Source organism: Musa acuminata, chromosome BXJ1-1 (assembly GCF_036884655.1).
Source record: "Musa acuminata AAA Group cultivar baxijiao chromosome BXJ1-1, Cavendish_Baxijiao_AAA, whole genome shotgun sequence".
Classification (NCBI taxonomy): Eukaryota; Viridiplantae; Streptophyta; class Magnoliopsida; order Zingiberales; family Musaceae; genus Musa; species Musa acuminata.
The window spans coordinates 10,239,363-10,251,557 of NC_088327.1; the positions used below are offsets into that span (position 1 = coordinate 10,239,363).

At 39.1% G+C, this 12,195-nt stretch overlaps 1 protein-coding gene across 1 annotated transcript; it reads right to left on the bottom strand.

Moving 5' to 3' along the window:
- Window positions 1-574: 574 nt before the first annotated feature.
- LOC135672294 (putative wall-associated receptor kinase-like 16) lies at window positions 575-4,045 on the bottom strand. The gene is made up of 3 exons (XM_065180761.1): window positions 2,962-4,045; window positions 2,709-2,879; window positions 575-1,998 (listed from the first exon to the last, which is right to left on the bottom strand). The coding sequence occupies exons 1-3, from the start codon at window positions 3,842-3,844 to the stop codon at window positions 794-796; spliced, it is 2,259 nt and encodes a 752-aa protein (XP_065036833.1). The 5' UTR covers window positions 3,845-4,045; the 3' UTR covers window positions 575-793.
- Between the last annotated feature and the right edge of the window lie 8,150 nt (window positions 4,046-12,195).

Sequence of the window (12,195 nt, forward strand, 5' to 3'; positions counted from 1 at the left end):
AAATATTTTTAAACCAATAATAATTTGTAAAATAATTTATTAATGCTCAGAATAGGATATTGTCGACTATAGAAGAGGATCGGATGATATGGGTTTCACATTTTAGTTTTTATTTTATTTTATGTATTCATCATGTCCCGTCTTATATAATTTAATCATTAAAAGGATCAAAGTCAAGAAATATTTCTAATATTAATTACAGGAAGGAGACTATGGAAAGATGTCTACATCTTAGAAATTTCACATGGATTATCGAAAGCTAACAACTATAATAAAAATAAATTTATTAGTATTTTATGCTGATGGACTTTTATAAACTTATGAAAGCTTGTCTAAGAGCCGATCACAAAATAATACATATTTTCATATTAAACGGGTGGCAATTAATGTATATTTGTTCATGCTAATGCTTAAATAGATCAGATGGACATATATAAAGAACATGGACTGTTTATACCATTTTAATCTCAATTATTAGACTAGATAATGATATCTCAGACATGGCTGGCGACAACAAGGTCAGCCGATCATGGAACATTTCCTGAATGATAAAAGCTCCACAATCAATGCAAAATGTTTGAAATGATAATATTTATTGGGATAACCTTATTCTTACACACAACATATTCCAGCAAGGAAATGACAGAGATTATCTGTAGTTATTAATAAATATTCTTCGCTATTATACACTGGCACAAACGCACACGATCACAAGTACACATAGCAGCAGCATCAATTCACGATTGCATCAAGAAGCCTCGAGAACCAGAGAGTTTGGGCATGCACCAGATCATCATCTTCCATATTCGATGTCCAATCCCAATCTTTTCTCTGGATTATAGCTAGTAGTGGTTTCGATTCCATGATAATATGTCTCATGGTCAACCGATGGTTGACTGAGCAAGCTCTCAATCTCCTCAAGATTCTGCGGTACCCACGGGTGCTGCTTGAATTTTCTCAACCTGTCGAGCTCTTCCGCCACTTGCTTCATCGTAGGCCTTTCTTCTCCCGTGAACTTCAAGCATTGCTTTGCGAGCTCGCTCATTTCTCGAATCAGTTCCGTATCCCCTTCGTTTCTCACCTGATCATCCAAGATCTCCATAAGTCGATTCTCCTTCGTCGCCAGAATAAAACATGATGCGAGGCTCCTGTCTTCTTCAGATGCTTCAAAATAAATTGGCTTCTTGCGGGTCATCAGCTCCAGAAGCACCACGCCGAAGCTATAAACATCACTTTTCTCTGTCAACTGGCAGGTTTGGAGGTACTCTGGATCCAAGTAACCACAAGTCCCTTGCACCAAGGTAGCAAACTGATCCTCGTCTTTTGGAACCAGCTTCGAAGCTCCAAAGTCAGAAACTTTTGCTGTATAGGTTTCATCTAAAAGGATGTTGGAAGACTTCACGTCACCATGAATGATGGGAGGCGAAGCTGATGAATGCATGTAGGCCAGAGCTTCGGCAGACTCATGAGCGATCCTCAAGCGAGTGGCCAAGGAAAAGGGAGATGCCCTGTTGTTGTCGTGAATCAGCTGGAACAAGGTCCCGTTCGAGACAAACTCATAAACCAGCATCGGAACCTCCACTTCCAAGCAACAACCCAAGAGCTTGACTATGTTCTTGTGGTTGATCTGCGACAGAATAAGCAGCTCTTTTCCAAATTCATTCTTTTGGCTTTCATCAATGATCTTGGGTTTCTTGATGGCAACGACACGACTGTCCTCCAAGTCTCCTTTGTAAACGATACCATGCCCTCCTCTGCCAAGGACTCGGTTCTGATCATACTTCTCTGTAGCTTTTTCTAATTCTTCTTTGGCAAATATCTTAAATGCAAGGCCTTGTTCTCTAAAGCTTCTTTCTTTAGCCTTGATCTCTTCCAATAATATCCAACCTCCATGTTCTCTAAAATATCTTTCCTTAATCTTGATTAATTTTCTTCTTTGAAGAATCACATAGATACACATGCCGGATATTAGTAGGAAGATCAAGCCACTGCCAGTACCTGTATCTCAGAAATTTTCAGGCCAATTAAAACCAGGAAGAGAAACAAAAATTACCTTTTATGCACATTATCTGGTTTAATGGTGCTTATTATTATTGCTTTTCTTCTGCGCAAGCATTATGCTAAGCTACATAACTAGAATACTCGAAGTCCATGCAGATACAAGAATCACAGACCTGCAACTTTTAGCAGGTATAAACACACAAGTTGGATTTCCCTGGGGGAGAAGAAGAAACACTTGAAGAAGTCTTCAAGACTTTCTTGCTTTCACAATCACGATGATGCCAAAGGTCTGAACTCATTGTTGAAGTTGAAAAATAAAAAATAAAAATTAAGGACCTTCAAGAAGAAGAGGGATAAATAAGGAGATTTATTAATCACAAAAGTTCTTTGAGGTTCTGCAACCGGAGTCGGTTCCATCTATGCTGATAAAAGCAGTACTGGCAAATCTGAATTTAACATATTATTGATCTTTCGCAAGTAAATACGATCAAAAATTCATCAGCTACTTGGAGATGATACAAGACAACAGAATATAAGATTGAACCAGGCTATTCTTTTTAGTACTCTCTATAAGATACACCTAGTCTATAGTGCAGACAGATTCAAAGGATTTGAAGCAATAAATAAAATTCATGAAAAGAAAGGGAACAAAAGAATTCATTTGTAACACTTGGCATCAAAAGTCATGGTGGAAAAAAGACTCTTACCTATAGCCACCTTCGTTGATGATGGGAGTTTCTGGTGTTGGGTGTGGGTGCATGTTCCAGTGAAAGCATCACCATATGTACCTCGCGGGCAGAAACAACTGTAGTTACCGGGCAGGTTCTGGCAGATGCCATGGCAAGGATATCGATATTTATCAGAACATTCGTCGATGTCTGCAATTAAGACATGTTCGGAAGTATCAGAAACAATCGTGAAAACTCAAAAAGGCAAGGTGATCCCAGAAGGAGAAGAGACCTTGGCAGCCATGAGCGACATAAGGATTGCCATGGTAGCCACTCGAACAGTTACAAAGATACCCAGGACCATTGGAAGAGTTCAAACACTCGCTGTGCTCGCTGATGCAGGCGTAGGAGGTTATGTCGCGCTGTGCAACCTCGCATGTCTCGTTTCCGATCGCCCAATCCACCACCAAAGGTACCGTGCTGTTTCTGTTGGACCAGAAATTTGTCATTGTGATGTAAGATGCTTGGAATTCAAACTGATTCGCCTCCAACAATACGGCATAGCTGCAGTAACTGAAGTTCCAGGTGCTCGTGCTGTCGAAATTTGAATAAAACTCGACCTCATAGTATGTGAGGTCCTTGGGAATGGAGGTTTGGCAGCAGCCGATGCCGGAGCATGATGACCTGTTGTCCAAACTCACCTCGTTTTGACACGAAGACACGCAACCGCTCCGGTAGCTGCCGTTCCCTTTCAAACCCCTGATGTAGGCGAGGGTGTCGCAGCCGATCACAGTGAACTTGTTGAGGTCGTCGGAGAATCTGTATGGTTTGTCGGCGAAATCCAGAGACCAGGTTCTGTTGTCGGTAGAATTGGTGCGAGCGCTGTAACACTGCCACGATATTTCACCGAGCATGCGTGCATGGCCTAGTGGCAATGAGATATTGACGATCTCGACATTTAACACAAAAAGTTTCTCGTGGTCTTCAGCCGTTCTGCTGCAATTTAGTGAGAAGCCTTCCCTCGAACAGTTAGGATCGATGCCAAAAGGGTAGGGGACGTCAACCTCGCCGCATCTCGTTCGGCAGCCTTTCGGTGCAGCTGCTGCAGATGCCGCTGCACCCACTAGCGGCAGCATCAACAGCTGGAACAAGCGATACCCTAACAGCACACCCATCTCTCGATTTGCACACTAGCAGAGAGGTACTCTTCAGATAAAAGCTTGGACAAATGATATGTTACGGAAACACCAAAGCCTAAAATGAAGCTTCCTCTTGACTGAGCGATGAGGTGCAAGAAAGCTGACCTTTTCCCAGTCAATCATTTATTTAAAAAAATTATTTGATTGGATCACTGTATAATTTTTCTGCAAAACAATCGACTCACAACTTGGATCCACAAGGATGAACTTTGATTGCATCATCAACAGGCGGCCTTAGTGACCACACACCCATCTTTCGCTGCGATCGACGTCACATGCTGCAAAGTCGGGAACGCATAACGACATCAGACTACTAATAGGATTATTCGACCCTTCGGAACAGTATAAATACAAGCAAAGAAAAGTCTATGGACTGCTATCGAGCATCCTCCGCCAGTGGATTTTCATGGACCTGTTCAATATTTTATGGTACATCAAGAGCAAGTGGTTGGTGGATCCGTGGATGACACCGGTTGAGATGGAGATGGTGTAAGCGACTTATCTATCACACCTGTTCACGATTGTTAAACGTTAGATTCTTTGCCAATTCATTATTCTTTGTGACAATAAGAACACAAAGAAAAAAGACATTGATGAGAAATGACGTTCTTTGTCTGACACACACAGGTCGCAATTGGAGTTGTTGGCTGTTCTAGATTATTTATACCATTCTACTCTCAATTATTCGATTACATAATGATGTCTCCGACATAGTGACCAGAAGATCATCCGATCATCTAACATTTCCTGAATGATAAAAGTGATAAAAAGAATAAAAGATAAAAACATAATTACTGAAAAAGTTTTATTAAAGATGTGAAGGAATTTTATTAAATAAATAAAAAAATATTTTAAAAATACTTCAATATATTAACATATTCTCTCTCTTATTTATATTGGAGAAAGGATTTTCCTCAATAGAATATTTTTCTCAACAGAAAAATTTCCTCGTATAGTTGAAGAAATCTTATATTTTATAAAAAAAAACTCTACAACCAATACAAAATGTTTAAAATGATAATATTTAGATAATCATTTTCTTACATACAACATAACCCAGCAAGGAAATGGCAGAGATTGCCCATAGGCGAGGGCGTCGCAGCCGATTACAGTGAACTTGTCGTGGACGTCGGAGAATCTGTATGGTGTTTTGGCAGATACCAGACATAGCTGTCTCTGGAATTGTTGCTTACGTTCTAACGCTACCATGATATTTCATTGACCATGCGGACCTGCCCCAGTGGCAGTGAGATGTTGACGATCTCGACATTGAACACAAAAAGCTTCTCGAGGCCATCATCTGTTGTGCTGAAATCCAGTGGAAAGCCGCATCTTGATCGGCAGCCATGCAGTGAACCTGCAGCAGATGCCGCTGCACCTGTCAGCGACAGCATTAGCAGCAGCTCCATTTTGGTTCTGCCCAAGGCTGTGTCTTGCTTCTGCAAATAGACTAACATAGGTTTCTTCTCGATTTGCACATTAGAAGAGATGCAGTCTCAGGATAAAGTTCTAAAAATTCTGAAGAAATAATGTTAGAGGAACACCAAACCCACTTATAAAGCTTCCACTTCAGTGACCGATGAGGTGCAAGGAACATAACTCCTCCCTAGTTGCTCGGTAAAAATTGAGTTTGAATGTTGGGCTTGTGAACGATGACCAATTCCTCTCAAGTATATTTGATTCCCATGTTGCAATTGGTGTTCTTGGTTATTCAACCAATGACTAATCAGCTGATAGGTCTTTTCATGACAACATTCTTTCGTAGTACAAGAAGAACTAGTGATTGGTGGATGATGATGCTAGTTGAGATGGACATGGAGAAGGAAAGTTGTGCCTGGCAATCTGACTCCAGCTTCTTTGTCAACGTTTTCTTCTTCCACAAAGGACTGGTGGTTGATGGATGATTCGGTCCTTGAAAATAACTGTTAAAGACTTGTGATGGTCAAATATTTTTTTATTCTCGCTTCAATTTAATAATTGTTTTTTAAGTTATGATACCCATCTATGGCTATTACAAGTGGAGATCATATCACTTGTCAGCTACAGAGCATCATCTCCCATCGGTATATTTTCAAGGACACGTTAAATTCCAACATTGTAATTGGCGTTCTTGGTTTTTCTGCACAAACTTCAAAAGAAAAACCAGTGATTGATGTATGATGGTCGAGATGGACATGGCGGAATGCAAAGTTTTGGTGCAATATTCTTCAAAAACGGGTCTTATGCATTCAACTTCTTTCGTAAGTAATGTCGATTGCATATGTTCATCCATGTCTTTTGTGCACCTTGTGGTGTTTGTATGGTGATTCGTTATCTTTTTCATTTTTAAGGCATATATATATCCTTGTAAAGTTTGGAAATTATATATTTGTTATCATAACATACACATCCTTCACAAATATCACTTTAATATGGCATATTACCTTTAATTTGCCTTTGGTCATTCTTACTATTACTGTGAATAAAACAGGAAAGGTCTTCATTTCTCATGTACATACATATTCCTCACTTGCTATATTGTTTGTTCAGTTAAATCTTGTAGAAACCTTATGACTCTATCATGATTTACATTGTAACAATAAGACAAGCATGGACATATTTATGCTCTGCATTTCTGCTGCTATTATCCTTGATGCTTTTTTTTTTTTATTTACAGTTTCTCCGATGAATACCGTGAAAGGATTATTTTTAATTACGTAACTAGAATAAAATGTAGTGGATATGAGAACTGTGGATAACTCATCGTATTAAGTAGCATGATATTAAAGAATACTATTTCTTTTTATATACTATCGCGTATATTAAACTTCTAACTATTTCCCTTATATTAAAGAAACTTTTTACATATTTTCCTTCTCCTCATCACTTGAGGGATTTTCTTCTTAGCACAACTTGAAGTGACATGAAAGAGGAGAATCAACTGGCTTTGCATTGCTCATACTGACCCTTTCTAATATCTTCTTGATGTATTTCTTCTATGACAATCAAATCTTCTTGTTTTTTCTATCACCAGAAATTTGCATATCTAGTATTTACTTTACTGGTCATATATCCTTCATTGCAAAGGATTCACTTAATTTCATCTTCAACATGTCAATTATAGACATATCTTTCCCAATGATAAACATGTCATCAACATAAAGCAAGAGAATAATAAAATCCTCACAAAACTATTTGATGTACACACAATGATCCGAAATCGTTCTTTTATATCAATTTTCAGTCATAAATAAATCAAACTTTCTGTACCACTATCTTGGAGCTTACTTCAGCCTATACAAGCTCTTTTTTAATTTACAGATAAAATTTTCTTTACTTTTGATTTTGAAGTATTCTGGTTTCTCTATATAAATTTCCTCCTCTAAATCACCAAGAAAGAAAGTTGTCTTCACATCCAACTACTCAACCTCTAAGTCAAAGCTAACAGTAATACCAAAAGCAATACGAATAGAAGATATTTTAACAACAGGAGAAAAAATCTCTTCAAAGTCAATACGTTTCTTTTGATCAAAGTCTTTCACAACTAATCTATCTTTATACCTTGGTTGAGAATAATATTATTAAGTTTTTAACCTGAAAACTCACTTATTCTTCAAAACCTTCATTCTCTTTGATAATTGCATCAAATTATAAGTGTGGTTCTTCTGTAGAGCATCCATCTCTTTTTGCATAGTAACAAATTAATTTTTTTTCTACTCACTTTTAACTATTTTTTGGTAACTCTCTGATTCACTTGCATTAGTAAGTATCACATACTCATCTGTAGAGTCTCTTCTGAAAGGTTGACATTATCTAGAAGATCTTTTCAACTGTAGTTCCATAGGAAGTTGCTCTCTAACTTCTTCTTGCTCAACATGTCATACAAGTAGATCAGCATCGAGCTCTCTATTATCTTCCTGCACATCTCTTCCATCATCCTAATGTATTGGAGGAGTAATTGGGTCAAAATATGCTAATCCTTCTACAAAAGTCTTGGCCGATGCTTCCTTCAAATCTTTTAGGATTTGATCATTAAAGAAAACTACATCTATGCTTCTAAACACTTTTTACTTTTTGGGATCACAAAATCAGTAACCAAACTGATCATGTGAGTAGCTAAAAAAATATATATTATTTTATTTTATCATCTAGTTTGAATCTTCATTATTTAGACGTAACCTAATAGATCATATCTAAATAAGAGATTAGAAAGTTGTACATAGTTGTTATCTTTGGATAATTTGAAAGGAATGAGTGAAGTAACATTGACGGTGATAAGATCGATAGATTGAAAAGTACACTTTTTACCGGGATAATAATTAAGATATTTAATGATACGTAAAAGGAGTAAGTTGGGAGTCGTCATAGAAGGGAGAGGTGGAAGAGAACTACGACTGTTTTTTCTAGAGGCACGGTTACTGCAGCGGGTAAGGCAAAGTTGCTACAGTTCTACAGATCTGTTGGAGGTCTGCAGCACTGTTTGTAGTGCTGGAGAGAGTTGCAGCAGTGTTTGCAGTCCTAGACAGAGTTACAGTAGTACTGGAGAGAGTTGCAACACTGTTTGTAGCGTTGGAGAGAGCTGCAGCAATGTTTGCAGTCCTGGAAAGAGTTACAGTAATGCTGGAGAGAGCTGCAACACTGTTTGCAACGTTGGAGAGAGTTGCAGCAGTGTTTACAGTCCTGGAGAGAGTTTCAGCAATGCTGGAGAGAGCTGCAACACTGTTTGTAGTGCTGGAGAGAGCTACGGCAGTGTTTGCAGTCCCGTTTACAGCAATGCTGGAGAGAGCTGCAACACTGTTTCCAGTGCTGGAGAGAGTTGCAACACTGTTTGCAGTGCTGGAGAGAGCTGCAGTTCGGCGCTTTTTACAATGATCAGGTCTCCTCCTGAGAAGAAGCTGTTTGCAATGATCTGCAACAGCTCTCTACGCTGAGAAAGACCACCAGCGAACCAAGGGTTGCGACCGCTTGGCGAGGATGGTCTCTTGGAGAGCAGCTGTATTATCCTCAGGGTGAAGAGCGGAATATAGGTGATCGCCGGGTTGGTCGAGAGCACAGGAGCCGGTGGTTGAGGATCCACCGCTGTTGACGAGACAAGCCGAGCGGAAGGAAAGGGTCGAGGGTCGTAAGAGTTGGTGATGCTCCGATGATGAGAGAGGAGACAATGGGCGCTCGGCCTGCGAACTCGAGGCCAACCCACGACCGGTGGATGGCAGTCACAACAGGAGGATGACAGCAGCAGTAACAGGTCGGCCCACGAGAGGAGGCGAGTAGTAGGAGGTTGGCAGCAAGCGACTTATGAGAAGATAGTTGAAGTCCGCCGGTTGATAGGGAGAAGTCGTCGCACGCCACGTTCTCGACCTTTTTCAAAGCAGATCATTGGCTTGCAGCAATTTGAAACAGGGGATGTCTACGCGATGAAAATTGAGAAAGGCACAGCGTGGAACTCTGTCGGATAGATCATGTCAGCATCAGATCAACGTCACCGAACTGACCAGATCTGTTGCGCCGCAGGAGAAGCGCCAGTGAAGGCAAGCGGGAGAAGACAAGCGCTGTTCGCCGAGAAAGTGCCGCAGTCGCCGTAGAGAAGAAAGCGACAGTGGTAAGAAAGCCGTCGCCGCTTCAGATCAATGTCGCTGGAGGTGCGCCGAGGCAGAGGAAAGAGGGTTCTCGCGTCGATTCGGTAGAACAAGAGGTCTTACTCCGGAAGAAGTTGGCAGGGCTCGGTGAGGAGTCGGACAGCTTGCTCTAGCTCTGATACCAGGATAAAATATGAAATATAATTACAAAATATACTTGAGATAGTAAATTTAATGGCTATTTATACATATTAACAGCTGTGCAAATTTAATGGCTATTTATACATATTAACAGCTGTTGGGTCCAGTCCATACGTGGACTTGGATAATTTGGACAGTAAACCTAAATCAACTAATTTGGACCATAAGCCCAAATAAATTAATTGGAGATTAGAGAGAACGAAATTAGGATGATATTAGAGTAAGAGCGACGTTTAGATAAAAGAGGAGAGAGAAATAAAGAGAAAAAAGTAAGATTTCTGAGTTTTTCTGCTTGACGATCGGTGGTCAAACGTTGTCAATTTTAGCCTAAATTTTATGTGGAGAATCCTTACAGTAAACTCTACAATCCTAACAGTGTTGATCTGCAGTTTACCCTCTCTAAGATACTTTCCTGTAATATTAACTTTGTGAGACCTAGAATTCTCTTTGGAGGAGATCCACCTATGTGCTGAAGATATGTTATTCTTGAGCCAAGATCTATGTTCTTGATGTTATTCTAATTCTCTAGTTATTCCAGAGAAGACCTACTATAAACCTGTTATCATTATTATTGATAGTGGAAGTTTGAGGTGGACTACGGTCCCGTGGTTTTTCCCACATTGGGTTTTCCACGTTAAAAAGATTTGGTCTCACTGTGTGATTGATTTATTACTCTATTGTTTATGCTGTGTTGATTGATATTAGCATTTTGATATCAAGTTGGTATTTTGATGAGGAACCTATTTTGATACACAAAGAGGGAAAAGAATTATTCAGCATTAGCAGGTTTCTTCCCAATAAGTGGTATCAGAGCATCAGGTTGTTTGGTGCTAGTTTTCTTGTGTGAATGAAATGGTATGATTAAATTGAACTCATCAAATTATTCCACTTGGAGGCGTCTGATGGAAGATTTGCTATATTGCAAAGATTTGTATAAGTCTATCAAGGTTAAAGATAAACCTTCTATTATGGACGATGAAGAACGGGAAGTTCAACATAGAAAAGCTATTGCCTATATTAGAAGATGGATGGATATAAACTTGCATGAGCATATTTCAGATGAAATCAGAGCTGATGTTGTTTGGCAAAGGTTAGAAAATCTCTTTGCGAAAAAGACAATGGGAAATAGAATTTCTCTCCTCAGAAGGCTTGTAAATTTGAAGTATAAAGATGGTGGTAACATTGTTGAGCACATAAGCCTATTTCAGTCTTGCAAACAAGTTGGTTGCTATGAAAATGAATATAGATGATGAGATGCAAGGATTATTACTTCTCAGCTCTTTACCAGAAAGTTGGGAAACGTATGTGGTGACTATTTGTAACTCCACGCCAGAGGGGACTCTAACCATAGATATGGTTAAAGACAGTTTGCTAAATTAAGATGCAAGAAGGAAAGAACAGGATGAATTTTCTTCTGGTGCATTTGTTACTGAAAAACAAGAAAGACGTGGAAGAAGTCATAGCAGAAATCCATATGGTTATAGAGGAAGATCCAAGTCTAGAAGAGATATCAAATGTTTTCACTGTAATAGGCCAGGTCACATGAAGAAAGAGTGTAGGTTTTGGAAGCGAGAACATAATGAAATGAAGAAAAATGAGAAAGAGATCAATACAGTTGCTGCTGAAGGTAATATCACTATTGTTTGTGATGAAGGTTGTGTTAGCCTTATAGCTCAGGATAGTAATTGGGTAATTGACTCTGGTGCTTCATTTCATGTTACTTCTCATGGTGATTTCTTTAGATTTTACAATGCTGGTGATTTTGGTAATGTCAGAATGGGAAACAATGGTACATCTAAGATTGTGGGTATTGGAGATATTTGCTTGGAGACCAGTATTTGGAGCAAATTGATACTCAAAGATGTAAGGCATGTTTCAAATATTCGTCTTAACTTGATATCTACAGGTAGACTTGATGATGAGGGCTTTGCACATTATTTTGGTGAAAGTAAATGGAAACTTACTAAAGGTTATCTAATTGTGGCAAAAGGAAAGAAGATTAACTCTTTTTATGTCATGGAAGCTAAGCTACACAAAGGAGAGATTAATGCAATTCGAAAAGGTGAAAGTATAGATCTTTAGCATAAGAGACTTGGACATATCAGCGAAAAGGGACTTCAAACTCTTGCTAGAAAGCAATTCTTACCAGAGTTGCAAGGTACATCTCTTAAATCTTGTGATCATTGCTTAGCTGGAAAAACACATAGAGTTGCATTTCAGACATATCCATCATCTAGAAGATCTGATGTTATTGATTTAGTTCATACTGATGTTTGTACTATGCAAACTAGAACTCTTGGAGGTGCTCTTTATTTTGTTACTTTTATTGATGACCATTCTAGAAAAGTTTGGGCTTTTGCTTTGAAATCTAAAGACCAAGTACTCGATGCTTTCAAGGAGTTTCATGTCAATGTTGAAAGAGAAACTGGCAGAAAGCTAAAGTGTGTTCGATCAGATAATGATGGCGAGTACAGGAGTCCTTTTGAGAATTATTGCAGGTTCCATGGTATCAGGCTTGAGAAAACAGTTCCTAAAACTCCTCAGCAGAATGGTGTGGCAGAAAGGATGAAC

Bases quoted from the DNA above. Each gene is read 5' to 3' on its own strand.
- LOC135672294 (XM_065180761.1), bottom strand. From the start codon at position 3,844: ATGGGTGTGCTGTTAGGGTATCGCTTGTTCCAGCTGTTGATGCTGCCG. The intron at 2,880-2,961 runs GTCTCTTCTCCT...TCTTAATTGCAG, and splicing joins TGTCGCTCATGGCTGCCAAG to ACATCGACGAATGTTCTGAT. The intron at 1,999-2,708 runs GTAAGAGTCTTT...TCTGAGATACAG, and splicing joins ATCAACGAAGGTGGCTATAG to GTACTGGCAGTGGCTTGATC.